The following is a 19,263-nucleotide window of genomic DNA, read 5'->3' as shown; positions in this document are numbered from 1 at the left end:
TGTGAACTTCAGCGCTCTCAGACTATTTCATTCTGACTTGAGTTCCTAATAAAGTTAGAAACCTTCAAGGATTTTAACTATCAGATTGCAATGTATAGTAAGTCCATCCATCCACGCAGATTTTCTGATTCTCATTCTGTTAATTGTTTTCAACTTCTTTCACTCTGGATCAGGAGAACTCTTGAATTACTTTCCAGAGCTGATGTAACTCCATATGGATACCATGAAACCAAGAGAAAGAATACCGTCATCCCCACAGGCTGCAAAATCAGCCCTGGTACCAAAACTGAAATTGGCTGCGATGGGGTCTTTAGGGGCACGCACAACTCCTCTGAGCCCCAGATCCCTGGGATTTAGGTAACAAAAGACTCAGTAAAATTGTAAATAGGCACAGAGATGTTGCCTATAATCATCACCAGCTGATGGGTTTCAATTCCAAAATGTCTCGCCTTATACAAATGCATATGCAAACTTCCATCTCTGCTTTAGGTGTAGACAGCTTTCTTCCTTCCCCCCCCCCACACCTTCTGTCTCCACTGCACCCCAGGGTTTGCTTCTATTCCTCTAGCTTGTGGTTGCTCTTAAGTGTGCACAGCGAGGGTAGTATTTTAAGTCCAACCTCATTCTCAACTGAACAGATGAATTCTGATGCAGAAGCAGCTTTTAACGGATTCTTTTCCACACTGTATGTGATGACAAATAGGTCAAGGCAAGGGAGAGTCAGACCCACGAAGAGAGATGAGCGCCTGTAGAAAATGTTATGCCTACAGAATTTGACACCTGCCCTGTTAATTCTCCTTAGCTTAATACACAGCCAATGAAGTCTGAATTAACTTCCCACACAGACAGCAACACTCTTCCTTCAGTGTGTTCTATGCTTTCTTCCTGAAGATTCATCTATGGATCGCAAACAGTAGGTTAGTCAACACACCCTTCACTTTGCCTTTGGTCTATTCAGGAATCTCGCTGTGTTCCTATTGTGGGTTGGAAACAACCGGATAGGTTTGGTATGCAACAGACCCTTCTAGTTTTAAAAATGTATGCTGCAAAGCAGCGTGTACTCTTAAATGTGCAGGTAAAACCCTTCTATCAAAAGATGACATCCAAACTAGCTGCAAGCAGGCAAGAGACACAGATCTCTGCCGTCACTTTTTCCCACATAATGGCCTAGAAGGCCAACTGCTAATTTTCAGAAACTAAAAGCCTCCTACTCTGTACTTCTGCCACACAGGAGATCCCCTCCTCTTCCCACACAGCACAGCTCCTCACACTCGTCACAGCTCGTACCACTCACGCTATACTGGAAACACACACTGCCTGCTGCTGCCCAGCCGGCCTCCGAGCGCCCTGGACACCACGGTTCTTGGGTTCAGTCCCCCACACCAGGATTCCTTTCACCGGCTCCTCCAAACAGCACAACCACAACACCTGGGCAACACAGGGAAGCTTTACAGGTACTGGTCAGGGTGCTGGCCCTGTACACAAAACACGGTGCATACAGAACTTTGTCTCACCTTCTTCAGAACTCATACGATGAAGACAAGTTATTAGGCAAAGCACTAATTGCAAAACACTACAGCACCACACTCTGCAGACCCATCAGTTATGACCATTTCTGAATTGCACACAAGCCCTGACCAACTCAGAGGATATTTTTATTATTCCTAGCTCTTATAAGAATAGGCCAACAATAAGGAGAACTTGTTTCAAGCTCCTTATGTTAAGATTCACGCCAGGGCATGCTGGCTGCAATACCATTTGAAAATACCCCTCCTCACATAATAGGGCAAGAAATACCTGGAGCACACTCAGCCCCACCACCTTACTGTGGCTGCAGCCAGAATTCCTGGGGGCAGAGCACCCCACATCTGCCCTGGTAACAAGTGCTGCTCCTGCTCTTGTAAATGGCGTGCACGCCAAGCTCTCCCTTACACCTTCTCCAACCCTTTGTCCCTTCCCCAGCACAGGCTGGTACAGTGGGGAAATGTGGCATCAACCACTTTTAGAAGCTTCTCAACGCGTGCATAAAGTGATTGTGGACAGGAGGGGATACACCTTTCCATTCAGCCCACCACTTCCCCTGGCTCTGCAAGTCTTTCTCAGAGTCTGTGAAAGAGGTATTTAGTCTCAACCGCATGAAGAAAGCAAGAACAAAAGACCCATGAAGGAAAGCCAAATTACTTGAAATCAAGATTTCTTCATTGTCCCAGCAGCACCTGCCTTTGAGGTCAGGTGCTTCCAGTTTCATTAAAAGACAGTGTGTAGGCTCCCTGCAAATATAAAAGGGCTGCAAACCCTCTCACAGTAGCTGGCAACACTGACACAAATTGTGGGACGTCACAAATGGTCTCAGGAGCAACACTGACAAATCTTCATGAAGTGTGCAGAGAAAAATGTAAGCCAGGAATAGGAAGAAATGGGATCAGCTCTGTGCGTTGCTGAGAGACTCACCCAGAGGTGCAGCTCATGCTCCCCAGAAACTCCCCAAGGCTTTGTTAAGCGCACGTGGATGCTGGGTGCAGTCCCACTGCCAGTACTGACGTGGAGGAGACAAACCCTTTGGGGACGCTGACAGCTGTTCTGATGCCAAAGCTGGGGTCCTGCAGAGCTGAGAGTCATTCAGCCTCACTTTCTGGAAATTACACCTCAAGGCCATACCCCAGGAAACCTGGCATGCCAGTCACCAATAACTAATGCTGCTGAATAACCAACAGGAAGAATTGCTACTTCCAGCAATAGCTGGGATGGGTAATTTTATAACGAACAGAAAGACTTGAATGGTAAAAGACCAGGTCTCTGATTAGGCACCACACTTAAGTCTCCTGATACCTTACTTTCTTCATCTTTAGAAGAAGTCTAGCTGTAGCAATAGACTAGACCACGTCTACCAGAAGGGACAAGGACAGTGTAGTTTCCAGACGGAGGAACTGGCCATGCCCTTGATGCTCAGAGATGAACATTACTAAATAGCACTGCCTAAATACCAAACATGAACGTTAATCAGACATTTGCTCAGTGTCATAAACACAGCAATAGAGAAGGGATCTCCAAAGGCCCTACCAAGACAACTGGCAGTTGGTATGCAAGGGACCCCCAGGCCTGGTTGCAGACAGGCAGTTAGCGTATGCGATATCTCATACCTGGTGTTTGTCAGAATAGGAATTAATAATTTATTACCCTCTATCTTTTTTCAATGTTGGTATTTTCTGAATTGGTCTCTACGTGTTTTCATTCTTGTTCAAGCACCACAGTCGCGCACAAATACTGCCAGGTGATGGAAAATTTACAGTCAGATCACAGACAATAGTTGCACATGCCAAGGCTAAATCTGTAGAGTCAGCAGCGACCTTTCAGAGACAACTTGACTATCTGGCTGCAAAATCTTTAGGGGTTTTTTCTAAAGCTAACCTTACCTGTCTCTGACATAAGGAAGTGACATTTCATCTGTCAATCCCTTTCTCACTCAGTCCTGCACGTGATGTACGTCAACGCTGCCAGGTTCCACACTGCTGCCTGATCTGGTACGGCTTCCAGCTCTCTCTGCACCTATTGATAGAACAAATGCCTATTTCACTCATCAATAAGCAGTAATTCTCACCTCCTCATAACCTGTTTGGTGGTTTTATTCAGCAGCAGCTACAGGACTAACTAGACAATATTGGACTGAGACTTTTCAGAAATGAGGAATCCTTACAGTCTTTACCTTCACGTGCAAGCAGAGGTTCTGTGGCCTGCACAGCTTCTTTCAATCCACGTCAATCTCAATGAGCCACTGGAAGCAATGTGGTCTTTGGGGTTGTCTGAGCACGTACGTCACGCAGTGCCTTCTCAATGCACAAAACAGGAAGACGTAGCACAGACATGAATAGGCAAAGAGAAGAAGTGAGGGGCCGAGATGCTCAGAAATGCCTCAGGGTTCAGAGTTCCCAGTTGCCACTAAAAAGTAGCATCCAAACGCTGATGCTGCTGTGCCTTTGGAGACAGACTCTGCAAGGGCTTGTGTGCTGGAGTTTGAACCAAAGGGTCTCTTGCGTGCCAGGCTCTAGTTTCTCAGTCATGGATGAAGAGGCCTTAATCTTTTATGATTGTCTCCAATAAATGAGCTCAGTTCTGAGTGTGGTGCCTCACTCTATCAGGAGAACTGAGGAAGACGGGTTTTTTCTCCTTCCTTCAGCAAAGGAAGGTACAGAAACACATGTGGCAAAAGACCCCAAATGCAGTGGCTCAGGGCAGATTAAGGCTGAAACATAAGCACACACAGTGGTGGAACAGAAGAAAAAGTGTTACAGATATCCTAATCCCTTCTCCCTCCGCTGTGCTCCATGACCCGCACATATCACACTAGAAGGAGTGCCCAAGGATGAGATCCGAAGGAAGAACCAGTGGATTCTTCCACCCACCGAAGTGCACTGATGAGGCAACTTCTACCTGTCTTCAGGGCCCACATTCCTAAGAGTACTTACAGAACCAGCTGAGAATTCTGCTTTTGCCCACCTTAAGGATATGCAGCCATGAGCTGAACATTACGCACATCGCCAGGAGCCTCATTTTACAGCTTCCTTTTTGCTTGGGGCCACAAGAGCCGCCAGTTTGCTGAACTGTCCAAATTACTAACCTGTTGGAAAGAACAAAAAACAAACAACCAAACAAAACAAAACCCCAAAAAAAGAGTATCACCATTTCTCAGACATGCAGTTAGTTCTTGCAAGTCCAGTAGCTTTACTGACACTCACACAGAATCACAGAATGGTTCGGGTTGGAAGGGACCTTAAAGATCATCTAGTTCCAACGCCCCTGCCCTGGGCAGGGACACCTCCCACCAAGCCCAGGTTGCTCAAAGCCTCATCCAGCCTGGCCTTGGACTTAACGTCATTAACAATATACTGTCATTGCCGGGGAGAGTTACTCGGTTTCCTGACATTGAGATTTTACTGATTACCCACAATGAGTGACCAAAGAAGCCATGCAGTTCTCCTAAATGTAAGAGGTTGTTCACATGAAATGTACGTCATTTCTGAATAACAAATATGTAAGACTGATGTAGAAATTGCCTTGTAAGCTCCATCTCATAAACTGATTCCATCCCATTGCAAAAAAGAGACTCCATTGCTACCTACAGGATTCACATTCTGTTGTACAGAACTTGTCTATGATCTTGGGAAACAACTGTCAGTCTGTCTTTACTTAAAGAGCCCTTGGCTATGTTGTGACAGCTACAAGAAACGTTCCTCACACCAGGGAACCAGTGGTAGAACAGCAGTTCTGGTGGGCTGCAGAAAGCGTGGAGGAACAGCCAGTGCATGGGGTGCAGGTCAGTGCCGCAGCAAGCAGACGGTGAGGCTGGCGCCAGGGGGACACAGGGACATCAGCTCCCCAGAAGGACACCATATGAATGGTGACAGCTCACATAGTACTGTCCCAAAGACTGGTGTAGAAAAAAAAAACAACCAAACAAACCTTAGGGACAAATAATTTATCTGCAGCCTGAAAGGAGAAGACAGAATTGTGTTCCTTTGAGCTCTGCTGACCTTTAGGCCAGCCTTGAGGTTTTGCAGTGACAAGGACTGGCTCCCCTGGGGGTTTCCAGATCCAGGGGTATTTGCAGCACCTGTCTAATGCCTGCCCTCTTTTGGCCCACTGGGAGAATGACTGCCCTGCAAACCTGCCCCAGCTAAGGCTGGGGGCACAGGAGTCACACAATGTGGCAGAAGCACGTGTGATTCAGGTAGTGCCACAGGTGGGTTCCTGAGACCAGTTAAATTCTCACCCCAAAACAATTAGGGCTTTGCAAAGACCCCCGGATCCTTCCTTCACACAGCACTAAGGACCCTGCAGCACGCACCCATGGGAGCCCTGCCTTAGCCCATGGAACGAGTCTCGCAGCTACCTCTGGGGGTTGTTTGCACAGCCCGGCCACCAAGAGTGGCAACTCCTCGCAGACAATCCCAATGGCGCAGAGGCCAGGTAGTACCATAACTGACATTTCATAGAGGGAAACCAAACCAGACAGAACGCAAAAACCACAAGTCCCTGACGTTACCAAGCCGTGTATTTCCTTCCCAGCTTAGCACCTGTCACAGCGTCTATCAGCGGATGTGACCTTTCTTAAGTCTCTCATGGCAAACCTGAGTCACTTTGATGCACTTCTAAGTCACAGGAGAACATGAAAGAAGAGAAAAGGCAGGAGATAAAGGATCTAGGGTAGCTGCAGTAGCAGAAGCTTGTCATATATTTCAGGGGAAGACCAAAAAAGACAACGGAGGAAGTGAACATAAAAAGCACAAACTTACGGATCTGTGGGTTGGGTTTTTTTTATTATAACAACTACTGAAATATGAAATACGTATGTTAACTGCCAAATCTGCGGTATGAAAGGAGTGTTCAAGAACTGCAAAACCCAGCTCATTTATATAATTTTTTTCCAACGTGGCTCTCAAATACCATCTGTTCTTGTCCTAATCCTTCTCCAAAACTGAATATACAGCAAAGCAATTAGCAAAACAAACCTCCCTTTTAACCAAATTGCCTTGTTAAAACTCCAGGCGATATGGAGTTAGATATGGAGTTAGATATGCGATAGCCTCGCATGTAAGAGAGGGAAAAATACTGTAGATGGAAATCCCAAAGACAAGAGGGGTTGGTTTTTTGTTTGGTTTTCCTCCTGTAGCTAATTAGAAACAGCGTAAGGGGCTGGCCCCGTGGCGCGTAACTCATGAATAGTGAAGTTGAAAAGTTAAATTATTCATTTTCACACGGATATTAGTCAGTTTTACAGACAGTTCTTAAAACAAGCAATAGGTCAAATTTCAGTGACAACATTCATACAGACAGTTTTGCATCTGCACAAACGACTTCCTGAATCAGGGCTCTATGGCAACCAAGAGGCATTTAATTTACAAATCACATCGGTTTACCAAGTACTCTAACTGCCAGTAGAGTTCACACTAAAACCAGAGTTAGCACTGGTTTGCAGAATAAAAGACAAACTGACACCTCAGCTTACTGCATTACACTGGAAAAAGTTTCCAGTACAGCCCTATCTTTATCAGCTTAGCTGAAGCTGCACAATTCAGACTGTGTCTCTCTCAAGTGCCCAAAAACGGGGAAATCTGAATGGTTGAAAAACAGGAACTTGCTTTGTGACACAGGCCCATACCTTTGAGAAGGGAAAGTTTCATTTCTGGCACGTAGGAAGGCAAGCGTGGGCAGAAGGCAGCACCAATTTGTTCAAGATTTTCTGCCTATTTTTAACTACTTTCTGCCGTTTTAGGGAAGATTGGAACAAAAAAATCCAAGCAAGTTTTTCACAGAAAGAGTGACAAGACTGAAGATGGCAATTAAAAAAAAAAATGTTATTCCTTTATTTAGAGTGAAATACCTACATCAGTTTATTTAAACTGGCAGTCTACCAACACAGAAATCCTCAAAAAAAAAAAATCAAATCGTAAATGCCTCCAATCCTATCAGATGTTATTATGGTTTAACTCTTCTGATAGGATTATACGTCTTGGCACAGCGACTGGATACAGTCCTCCAGCAGGGCAGCCGGCACAGACAGGCTCACCGGTACGGATTAGCACAAAAACCAGCAATCGCAGTCTGGGAGCGCTTGCTATTACAGACCTTCAGCCACACAGCACACCGAATTGGCTGTTCTTGTCTTCCAAACGATGAGCAAATGCAACTTGTTCTCCGCTACCCTGCTGTGCCCTTCCACAGCCAGCGTCGGTTCATTCTTCAGGCAGAGGGAACCCATGCCCTAGTTCGCAGGACATCTCCTGATGGGGAGGCTGTAGGAAGGCATGAGAACACAGTGAGTGCACTCGGGCATCTTCCTGTGCGGCTGAGCCAGAGGGCAGAAAACAAGTAAGATTCGCGGAAACAGCTGATGAGCCCACACCACAGAGGAGCTCTGCTGCCACAGCAGCACTTCTGTCAAGCCAACAGCTCATCTGCTCCTGTGGGCTGTTTTCACCGTATAACCCACAACCTACAATAGCTCGCTAGTTATCTCTGCCTTGCTCAGTTACATGGAAACATGGTACTTGCTTTATTGCCTCGGAAGTGGAGCCTACAAACTTGATAAGTTTCCGAGAATCTGTTGGGGTTTCCCTGGAATGCATTTCTCAGATTCATCATTTTGCCATCCAGTTCACCGCAAGATAACAGCATTTAGGCCACAGCACACTTCCAAAGACCTCTACGTTCACAACAGGGGCTCTACGATTTTGAAGGGGCTGAGCCTCATCATCTTGGCATCAACCATGGCAGGGGGGTTGCAACTAGATGATCTTTAAGGTCCCTTACAACCCTAACAATTCTAGGATTTTATGATCTTGAGCGTCCCAGCAACTCTCAGGTCAGAAATGCTGTCAGGCCAGATTCACAGAGATAAAACACTACACGCGACTTTCTCAAGTCGCACAGAAAGCCAAGGGGCAAGGCAGCATGTGAACTCAAAGCCAGTTAAGCCACAGGATTGACCATTTGGTGATCCTGCTTTCTGTGAGAATTATACGCACCGGAATAACGTTTTGCTCATTTGTACTCTCCAATCATACACATCATACAAGCACATCTAGCTGCTACCACAATTTATTTCAAAAAGTCACTATCACACTTCGTATATAATACAAATACTTATATACATTGTATATACGCTTCAAAATAGGAAATCACTGCTAAGTACACCATATGTATAACATATAAGAAAACATATGTTTAAAAACATGTTTCTAGACACCAGTTGTATTCTTGAATACATTTCCTGTTGCATATTTGGGCATATGCTTTGGTACTGTGCTTATAAAATACCTACCTCTAATGAATAATCTACTAAGGAGTTACATTTGAAGTGAAAAACACTTCTCAATTATACAACTCCCAAGTTTTATTACTTCTTGAATTTTTACACGGAGGCATTTCAATTACAGCAAAAGCTATTGACAGTAACACTTCAGGCTTCTCTCAGACACTTCAGATGTTGCACTTGCCATCTAAAATGTGAACGCTTTCCAAAACTACAGACTGATTAACTTGCGGTAAAACGTTACAGAAGTAAAATTCATTTCATACAGTGTACAGGCAAACAACCAGGCATTTTTAACTGCACAGCGACCAAATCAAGAACACTTCTTGAATGAAGATTCCACTGACAGCATGCACAAGGTGATCATCCCGATGAATGGTCAGAGTACAGTTTAGGCATCTATCCACCGTTACACCATCTTTACACGCCTTTGCTAAAACGCAACCCTTGAAGGCCCAGAGAGTCAGCGCTGCGTTCAGAGGTCAGCTCTTGCCTCTTGTCAACAGAGAACATCTAAGGAGTTACTCCTTTCTAAACCATCACAAAATTGTCATTCAGCAGCAGAAAAACTCTGCATGTCCATGTACATGCTCCTAAACCTAAGACATAAACAGACTTTCCCCAAATCCAGAGCACGGTCTGGAACCAAACTTGCTTCTGTGTTTCTCCCTACGTCCCAAGCAATCAAGTCTCACAAAAGTGGTTTTAGCTAAACAATTTTACTGTGGAAATGTCCAAGCTTGACTGAAGCAGCCTTGCTGATGACAGACACAACAGGATGTCCACCAAGAGGAAGCACACAGCATGTTGGTTGCACAGGGCTTATAGATAAAACATGAGTTATACATGGCAACTACTGAAGTTTACAGTGCAGACAACTGGCACTCTACCTTTCCCCCTATATTTTGAACTACAGTTTCCACTAATAATGTTCTAATCAGAAATTACCATCCCCTTTGCCTTCTGGCAATCCACATATTCTACTTTCCACACACATGAAGACCTCCGTGGAGATTTCCAAACACTTGGAGATCTGGAGCTACCTGGTGATCATTAGTAATTCCATTTTTTAGCCGGATAATGGATACACTGTTCACTATGTTAACATGACAATTTCTCAATGGGTATGTTTGAAGAAATGCATAACAGAGACAAGTGGCATTGAATAGCCATCTCTTACCAGTCACTTAACAACTAGCACCAGAACTCTGGTGCTATTCTGGCACACGGCCAGCACGAGAGTTACCAGCAGTGACAGCTGCCTCTGGAGGCACAGCTGACATATGCCACTCTACTTGACCAAGAAGAAATAACTTGAAAAAAACAGAAGCACAAGGGACACTGGCTAGGTTCATCGGGGGAGATTCTCCACCTAACGCGAGGAGAGCTCATTTGGTAAGTAGACTGAAACGCTGGAGATACCTGCACTGAGAAAAGAGAGACATGCTCTGCTCAGCATCTCAGAATTGTACGACAAGACATAAACTCAGCCATAAAGCAAGTCTTTCGATTTCCCTTTTTTTCTGTCTGCTCAATGATCAGCTCTTACAGCTTCACAAACACTTTCTTCAGTCCAAAGACAACTGCCCATCACTACATACAGAATTGGCTAGAAATGCAGAGCAGACTATTATCAACTCAGTCTGGCAAGAGGGACGCTGTGCACAGGATCTGCCAAAGAGAAAGAATCACATGATTTCAGCAAGAACAGCTACTCCCATGGGTCCTAATGCCAAAGGGGCCACTCAACGAGACCAAAGGAACCGAAGTGCAATTAAACAGTTACACACATCCACGCATACAGCCACAGAATGCTCCGTCACATTACTTGTTACAATCGATCGGCTCAGAAATGCAAGAAACAGAAGCGTAATGCGGAGTCAGTTTTTGATGAGACTAGAATTGGAGTGAATTTGTTCTTCCTGGACAGGGTATCGACAGCTCCCTCCTCCTGAAAGACAGATAATAATAACAAAACATAAAAAAATACTATACAGAGTAGAAAGGTCAGGAAAAGGGAAGTCAGGGACTTTTCTAGTTTCATAAAAGACTAGGGACCTGAATGACATTTGGGATAGTGCTTGCCTTTCCAGCCAGTGCTAGGAAACATTAAGCATAGGGGACAGTGAAAATACACTTTCTCATTGCTCTGTCAATGGAACACGAGGCAGCTGTGGGCTGATTCAGGAGCCAGGCTGCCACTTAATTCTCACTATAGAATTCAGCTCTTCTCAGTCAAACATTTCCTGTGTTTGCAGGTGACACTTCAAGACAACTCACTTTGCGTAGGCAAAAAAGTTCACCATATACTCTTTAAAAGACTGTTGATTCTGGATCCTGACTGTACTGAATAGAATTCCCTGCACAAAATCATTCCATCATTTTTGCAGGGACTAAGGGAGGAAAAAGCTACAAGGAGTTAAAGTTAGAGAAAGAGAGAGAATCCTTCTGCCGGGCAACAAGTTGGGGAATCTTTGCTCTGTAAGAATGCAAAACTTGAGACACTATGACCTCCAGTGCATCAGGACTACACAGAGGATGAACCACTGGCATTAACTGCAGATGACACTGTGCTACTTAGTCAGGTAGCCTTCATTATGATTAGAAACAATTATCAAAGTTCAAACACAGGGCCCTGATTATTATTTTCTGTACATTTTTCACCATAAAAAGAAACTCACCTTGACGGTTTTTCCTCCTCTTGGTCTCTTTTTTGGCTGCTTGGATAATCAACAGAAGGATGGACATTCCACTCACCATGAGCAATATCAGACAAATAAGGATAAGTGATAAAGACCCTGGAAGGAAAAATAGAAGAATACACTAAAAAAGGTGCATGGTTCTAGCTGCAGTTTCCATGGCTTTCCAGCTTCAGAAGAAGGAACCTAGAACTCCAGAAGCACCCCTGAACCACAAAGCCTACAAATCTCAGCTGCCAAGCAGACTAGCAAGAAGTCTGGAATCCCGTGCATGTCTCGCTGAAAGACTGTGTAAAATACAGATATGGCTTCTGAGAAAGAGTGTGATTTCATTTCCAATGAAATCAATTTCAGGTGAAAATTACTGAGCAGCTCTAGTAAATAGACTAGACTTGGTTATTCCCTCTCCTTACCCCAGTTAGTCTCTGTGGGGCTGTTTGTATCCGTGCAAATGAAAGGAATCACACTAGATCTGGACGGTGAGAACGTTGCAGTCGACATCTTATTCTTGTGGTCAGCATTGGAAAGATTCAAAGCAGGTGTTGCACTCTGCGAGGTAGCTGGCTGTGTGACATGGTTGCTGCAAACAGCATCAGCTGTTTTTGTCCCTGGTCGAAGAGTGCTTTTCCCAAGAACGCTGCAGCTAGAGACACAACATAAATTAGTGTAGAGTTTCAAACAGTTGCAGTATTGCACTTTAAGTAATCTCCATGGAAAAAGCCAGTGAATATTACAATACTTTTTTTATCAACACAAACTCACCTTTCCTAGATTCTACAGAATACGTGAAGAACAACTCAGCTAATCACAGTTATTACTGGAAAAAACCTGACATTCTGTTTTTCTTTGCAACCGTGTACCTAACAGCCTTGAAGCCCATCTGCATTTGGCAAGGGAACCTTTTGCTAGAGAAACAAAACATCCAGACCTTTAAAAAACCAAAAGGCTGAGAATACTGTTGTTGCTGTAGGCGAAGAAAGGGTGGAAGGCAGGCAGATGCTTCAAATCAGTACACAGACTGCTCAAGGCTCCTGAGAGCCATGAGAAACACAGTTTTGTCACACCTACTGCAGGTTTACTCTATACACCATGATTTGGGCATCAACTGCTACCGAGATAAACCCAAAAATATTGCTCTGGGCATGTTTAGATCAGTGATACATACTTGGTCCAAGGTTTGCAGTTTTCATTTCTCCCTGTGGAATAAGACCCTTCAGGACATGGTAAGCATGCTGGAAAAAAAGAAAGAGAGAGAATCTGAGTTCAGTTAGCAACATAACTGTATGACAACCACACGTTAGTTATGCTAATAGCTTATTCCAGTAGTCTAGCTTATGGAACAGACCAAACAAAACTCACATAGCCTCTATAAACCATACTCATTGGGTCAGAAGTAATACAACATACTCAGAGGCTCATTTTAGCCTGCAACTGGCAAGGTTTCCCTTTTCTCTACTGGCTATGGATATTAACAAGGAGAGCATTAAGATTTCTGACAGCTCAGGAATCAAAGCAACCGTTTGCACAACTACCCGGCTATTAACACTTGTGTGGAGACATCAGTGAGCCAAAAGACAAGCAGCTTTTACACTAGAAATAACAAGCATCTCACCTGAAGCGGAGGCAAGAGTTTGGAGAGTCTGATACATCACTAACTTACCGCTTCGCAGTGGATGGCTGTCATCTGGCATGTAACCTGCATCACACATGCAAATTCTGTCAGAGGTCTTCTCACACTTCTTCACTTCCTTGCTCCCCTTTGCTAGCAACAACAGAATACAGGGCAAGTGAGAGACAAGAAATAAGTTAAGAAAGGCACAAAATATTAATTACTCGGTGCCTATCTGTTGTGTGTAGAAACAACCGCGGAGAGCAGAGTTCATTAACAATTCTGAAGACACCCGTTTTCAGGCAGTGCAAGCCTGCTTCCCTTTGAAGGCTCTACCACCAGTACCAACCAGGAGTTATCAGCTACTGCAGTGACAACCCAGTGTTTGGGCTTGGTCATCTCAAGTGACAGGCTTTAGGACATCAGCCTTTGAGGAGCACACAAAGATATGAAGACTGATTGTCTCCCAAATTTGTATCAAGAAATGACCGCTATACAGCTGACTTACTAGTGTCACAGATCGTACAACTCTTGCAGAAGCTGTGGTTGTGCTCACTATTAAAGTATTCATCTTGACAGGGAGCGCAGACTGTGTCTGTTGTTGTTGTGCAGCGGCTTCTCATTCTTTCACCTAAAAGAAAGACCACATAGAAGGAGGAACCGATTGTTATCAGAAAAAAGTCCTCTTCGTTTTCATGCATTAGAATGAAAGATTGCCCAGAAAGCAACAGTTCCACTTACAACTCTGACTGAAAACATCCAGCAGATTTAGATACACCAGAATCCCTAAAAGCATTGGCCCATAGCATCACTGTAAATTATGCAGCCAAAATGAGCTAGTAGGGGCCTGATGACTCGCTAAGAGTTGAGGCAATGCCCCAAATGATTCTCCCAGTGGATTCCAAATATCACTTCTCCAGACCACCTTTTCATATGGTTTAGACATCACAGTTTGCAGCCAGTATCGGTTAGGGAAAAAAAGCAGGTTTTTAAGCACAGCAATAGGTCTGATCTCCAGTGTAATACAATGGCTCTATCACAGATCCTGCCTTCCCTTCTGACATAAATCATGCAATTCAACCCAAAGTAATCCCAAACAGGTACAAATGATGGCAATGGACTGCTCAGGTTTGCAGAAAATACATTAGTGAGGCAGTCAAGAATATATGTTTGTAGTACCTTTCTGTTGGCATTCTGAAAGCCCATTAGGCATGAAAGAATGCGGTTGTATTTTGATATGCATCTGTACTGGCGCCCAGCAACATCAAAGATGTTACTAGCTCCACTTCATAAACAGTGAGACACAGCGCAAGATGCAAGGCAGGCATTTGTTACTATTCCAAACAGCATGTCTGTACCACACAGTGCATTTAGAAACAAGCTCTGAATGCTTGCACCCACATCCTCCGACCTGTACAATACACAGTGCTTCCACAGAAGTTCACATTGATGCGCTAGGACAACAAAGTTCGTAAGCAAAGTAACTTGCCCAAACCGAAACGGCAAGTTACCAGTGGATTCTGGAAAAGAAAGGAGTCAGATACGTTTCTTCTATCTCACAGCTTCCCTCCATTACAGCACAGGCTGCAGGAACTATACAGACAGCTCTAATGACTAGGGTTTTTACACTTGAGCTTAAATACATCTTTCTTCTCACAGACTGCTTCTTTCGTTTTGGTTCTCCATTTTCCCGTTCTGTAGGTGAACAACGAGCACCAAGTCTCTCAATCACTCTAATTTTCTCTGCATTTTATTAAGTGCTATCAAAATACAGGAAATTTTTAGTGATGACCATATATGCAGTACACTTCCACATTTTTTACCATTTACACAATCAGGAAGAGACTATGAAGAAATGTCTCCCCAACAGCAGCAGATTTGCTAACAATGCCTAAAACCTGATAAAAGTTCTTTCAGCTCAAGGAGGAACAAAAAACTTTAGAGATAAAGGAATATCTTTACCTGCATACAAGTATGCCTTTCTTTAAACTGAGTTCAGAAACACTTTTTTTTCCTTAAAAAAAACACCAAGTCTTAACTAGTAAAACCTTGCTACGAAAGAAAGCTTAACAAGCCATCTTTAGAAATAGAATTAATTACCTAAAGTTTTCCAGTACTATGCAAGATTTCTGAGCTTCTTTATGTGATACGTAAAGGACAGTAACATAAATGCCACCACCTTTTCTCAGCCAGTACTCCCACAATGAAAACGCACCAGACCAACACATTAAGAAAGCTGAGCCACACAAAATAAGCTAAAGAACATGTAGCTCTTTCAAAAAGGTGGATTCCTAAATGTACTATGTTATAGAAATAATCTCTGTTAGTCCAGACTGATAGGAAAGTCTCCTCAAACGCTTTTTTCCAACATGCTGTTTTCTACCACCTGTGGGTTATTAACTGATAGATATTACATCGCGCAACTATAACCAACATCCAGTGAAAATTACTTACCAGGGGCACAGTCCTTACAGCATTTTTCACGGAAAAGATAGTGATGTTCTTTGCATTTCAATACCAAGCAATGGCTAATAGGGACTGCCAGCAGCAAGAACGAAACAGTAGAAAAATACGAGTAAAAACCTACAGCTACCATAATGCAGCCCTGTTGTCCCAGCAAAATTCTAATAGCGGCAAACTTAGAGAAGTGATTCTAAACTGCTGGCAACCAGAACAAATTCATATGTCAGTTGCTGGGAAACTCCCAGCATGTACTCCACGCCCCCATCCTTTTTTCCACACCCTGCAAACCTATTTTCTGCAGTTCACAGCTAAAATATTCACAGGCAGCAAGATGGCATGCTGAACAGCATTATGAAAAGGTTTCTATTCACAGCCTTAAAACAGAGTGCCTCCAGCCAGGTACATACCTCTCCACATTGTATTAACGCACAGGCGCCTTGAGTGCCAGGAGAACCAGAAGAGATGATCCTTGTTATTGTAAAGAGGAGTATTAAAGCGATAGAGGGGTAATGCCTGAAAACCTTTACGGATGAGAGCCGTAAGTAAAATGAAACATAGCCCACACAGGTTTGCTCCTTAAAAGAAGTACAGACAGATGCTCTCCCCTTGGTCTCAAGGTAACGACAGACCCGTGACTTTTATTGCTGTATAAAACCCAATGTTGTTAATACATTTCGCTTCTCAGGGAAAGTGTGGAATCACAAATCATCAGTCATCTCATTATTGCCCTCAGGAGCTAGCAAAAGCTACGGATGAGAAGGGTCTGCAGTCTCCATTTCGACTCTTAATATCAGACTCCCTGCATTGCCACTGAAGAAAAGTAAGCGCCTGACTCCAAAACAGAGACTTTGTGTCACCCCTACCAGTTGCCCCCATGGAAATAAAGGCTTCCAGCACAGGTGTGCTCTATGAAAGCAAAGAAAGCAATATTCATGTACCAGCTACTTCTGATGCTAATTTGTTCCACAGAAGCACATTAACTCTGGAATTCAAAGCCCCAGAAGGCTTCTCCATCCAGGTGTGCGCACCAGCAACAACCGGACGGCAATGGAGGAGGCCGAACAGCACACTGGCACAGCAGTCCTGCCCCCATCTAACACAAGCATGTAGAGCAGAGCAAAAAAGTGGTCACACTAGGAATTAGCGTGCTTTAACTTTCCAGGCTCACTATTGATTTTTACTAATTCGATCTTACTGATCTAGGATGTAAATTTTCAGTCTTCCCGTTCTAAGGGACTCGAGCAACTCTTATGCAAAGGCACAAGGAAACAAGACATCCTACAGTAATCAAAGATGTTTTATTTAAGTTAGTTAAAAAACATGGCCAGACTTCCCAGACAAAGCAGATCTACAGTCAAGGTACATCTAAATGCAAAGGAGATTTGACTGGAAGAGAAGTACATTTGGAATCCCAATTAGCCTGCAGTATTTGGGAGGACTGAACAGCAACATCCTGCCCTTTTTTATCCAGAACTGCTGCTTTTCATTTCTTTCTTAAATTTCCGTAAGACTGTTTAAGAGTGGAAGGGGAGACAAAAGCGAGGCAAAACAGTAACTATTTTTCTACTTCTATTTTCCAAGCATTTTGGAAAACAACCGCTATGGAAAAGAAGTTATATCTTAAAGCTACTCTTTCCAAAAGGGATCAAAGCTGACAGAGCAAGTAAACCATCCCAGCTGAATTTCAACTGCCTTCACACTCAGTACCTGCACGCAGGAAATAGCCAAATCTCTTCCCATTGCAGTATCACACTCAATGCCACTGAAGTAGCTTTATGCCTCATAACTCAGTCATTCCCTCAGCAATATTTAACCAGGCTTTTTTTTCCCCAATTCTCTTTCACAAACAGTAGAAGACTTAACCTATTCAGTAAGTCAACTATTCAGTAAGAAACTGAAAATACAGACTCCTATGATGTTCATAAACAAGGTAAGGTTAAAATTCTGCTATATGCACTTAAACTGAAAACTCAATACTAGCGCGGTGATGATGAAACACTGATATTCTTCTTAAGGATACTTTAATACAAATTAAATGCTCTTTTAATAAAAGCAGTTCACACAAACTTCATAAACCATCTAGAGAATTCAACTTTTATGTATGGCATCCTTAAGTGTTGACAGGCTTCATATTGCCAGATTTCTTTACCTGGCTATATCATGCAAGTAACTAAAACAGGGAGAGAACAGTGATAATCCCATAGCGTTCCACAACTAGCACACTCCTTGGCTGGATTTTTACCAATGCAGATTAACCTCTCCCAAATGCTGCTTGGCATTGCTGTGGGCATCATGGGCTGCTTCCAAAAACCAGCCTGGATGCAGCTACTCTGGTCGTAGTAGGAGAGGGGAGTTCCAGAGTGGCGAGTTGAGCCACGCTACGGGACAGAAATAAGACCTTGCTCTGCTTTTATTCAATATACATGTATCATTTTTGACTACAGATGCTTATCCCAGATATTCCATGCAAGCTTTTGAATTCTGGAAAGATGAAACATGTCCATGAGATAGTAGCTCTCAGAGACCAAGTCCTATTAACAGTAGGCAGATTGCCTGTGTACATCAAAAAAACCCAAACTACCAAACATGGAATTCGAAACTAGTGCTTAATAAAAGGCTTTAAAGAAAGAGTCACTAGATTCCTTAGGGATTACAGCCAAGTAAGAGTTCCCCTACGGGAAAGGGCCTAAAACAATCTGAGAAAGATTGAGTGCATATAAAATACTTGAAGAATTTTTAAAAATAAATAAGTCTATGGACAAATTAGAATAGTTCGAACTTCTAAAATTCCAAAACAGGAATAATCTCATGTACCTCCAAATTTCACCACGCAGTCCGCTTTATCCTTACAGCTGTTACTTAACATGTGATCCTGATTTCTGGCAGAGAAAAACAAAACACATTAAGGGGCAGAACTCTATGCATACATTAAAAATTAATTTTTCCCAGTTGCTCCTCAAGTTTCAGATTTATCAGTTACGAGGCAAATACTGCAACAACAGTACGTACTTAAACATTTTTGCAGTTGCTAGTTAAATACTGTGTTGCCTTGTATTTTTCAAGGGATTCCATGCTTACATTACCAGAATATTAAACTATGAGTGTGTATGCAAATCTTTGCTTCTATTGACAGATAAAGTCCCATATTTCATCATCATATTTCGGCTGCTGAAGAATCCCTCTGCAAACTAGCCCTTGCTTCCTGAGCGTCAGGTGTGACAAGATAGAACTTGCCCACTCAAATTATATCTAAATAATTGAGCTGTGCAAACAACTAGAGTATAATACAAGAATGCAGGCAGGGCATTTATATAATTATCAACTAATACTGCTACAACTTTTGTCTTAACCAGACTGGCAACAACCACATTGCAAAAATGTATGTTTACATGTATAATTTTGTGACAGTTCAAAGCGCAGGTCATTGCATATTTTTGAAGCCCTAGTTAAAACAGCAGCAAAGCAAAACCTAAAGCTTTTGCCAATCAATCTAAACCAGCCGTACTTATGACTTCCGCTAAGCACCACATGTTTAGACACAGGATTTTGTTCTGAACATCTCCAGATTCTAGCCACATTAAAATCTCACCACCCTGCAATCAAGTACACATGGGGCGTTGGTAGGGGGCAGAGGGGAGTGGGGGCTGACTAATGTGGCAGACGTTCTAAGTTCACTTTAACAC

The 19,263-nt window shown here is 43.3% G+C and overlaps 1 protein-coding gene across 4 annotated transcripts; it reads right to left on the bottom strand.

Annotated features, from left to right (window-relative positions):
* Window positions 1-4,526: 4,526 nt before the first annotated feature.
* On the bottom strand, window positions 4,527-19,232 carry TNFRSF4 (TNF receptor superfamily member 4). Of its 4 annotated transcripts, none has more exons than XR_012590137.1 (8): window positions 18,395-19,232; window positions 13,626-13,748; window positions 13,169-13,270; window positions 12,674-12,740; window positions 11,922-12,151; window positions 11,491-11,607; window positions 10,638-10,760; window positions 4,527-4,615 (listed from the first exon to the last, which is right to left on the bottom strand). XR_012590137.1 is itself a non-coding variant. In XM_074609460.1 (7 exons), the coding sequence occupies exons 1-7, from the start codon at window positions 18,444-18,446 to the stop codon at window positions 10,690-10,692; spliced, it is 762 nt and encodes a 253-aa protein (XP_074465561.1). In that variant the 5' UTR covers window positions 18,447-19,232; the 3' UTR covers window positions 6,661-10,689. The 4 variants fall into 4 exon arrangements, 2 of the variants coding, with proteins under 2 accessions (XP_074465561.1, XP_074465562.1); XR_012590136.1 differs by lacking the exon at window positions 4,527-4,615 and adding an exon at window positions 6,661-7,790; XM_074609460.1 differs by lacking the exon at window positions 4,527-4,615 and having other exon boundaries at window positions 6,661-10,760.
* Window positions 19,233-19,263: the final 31 nt, after the last annotated feature.

Source organism: Larus michahellis, chromosome 16, assembly GCF_964199755.1.
Source record: "Larus michahellis chromosome 16, bLarMic1.1, whole genome shotgun sequence".
NCBI lineage: Eukaryota > Metazoa > Chordata > Aves > Charadriiformes > Laridae > Larus > Larus michahellis.
This window is presented reverse-complemented; position numbering and strand designations above follow the sequence as displayed.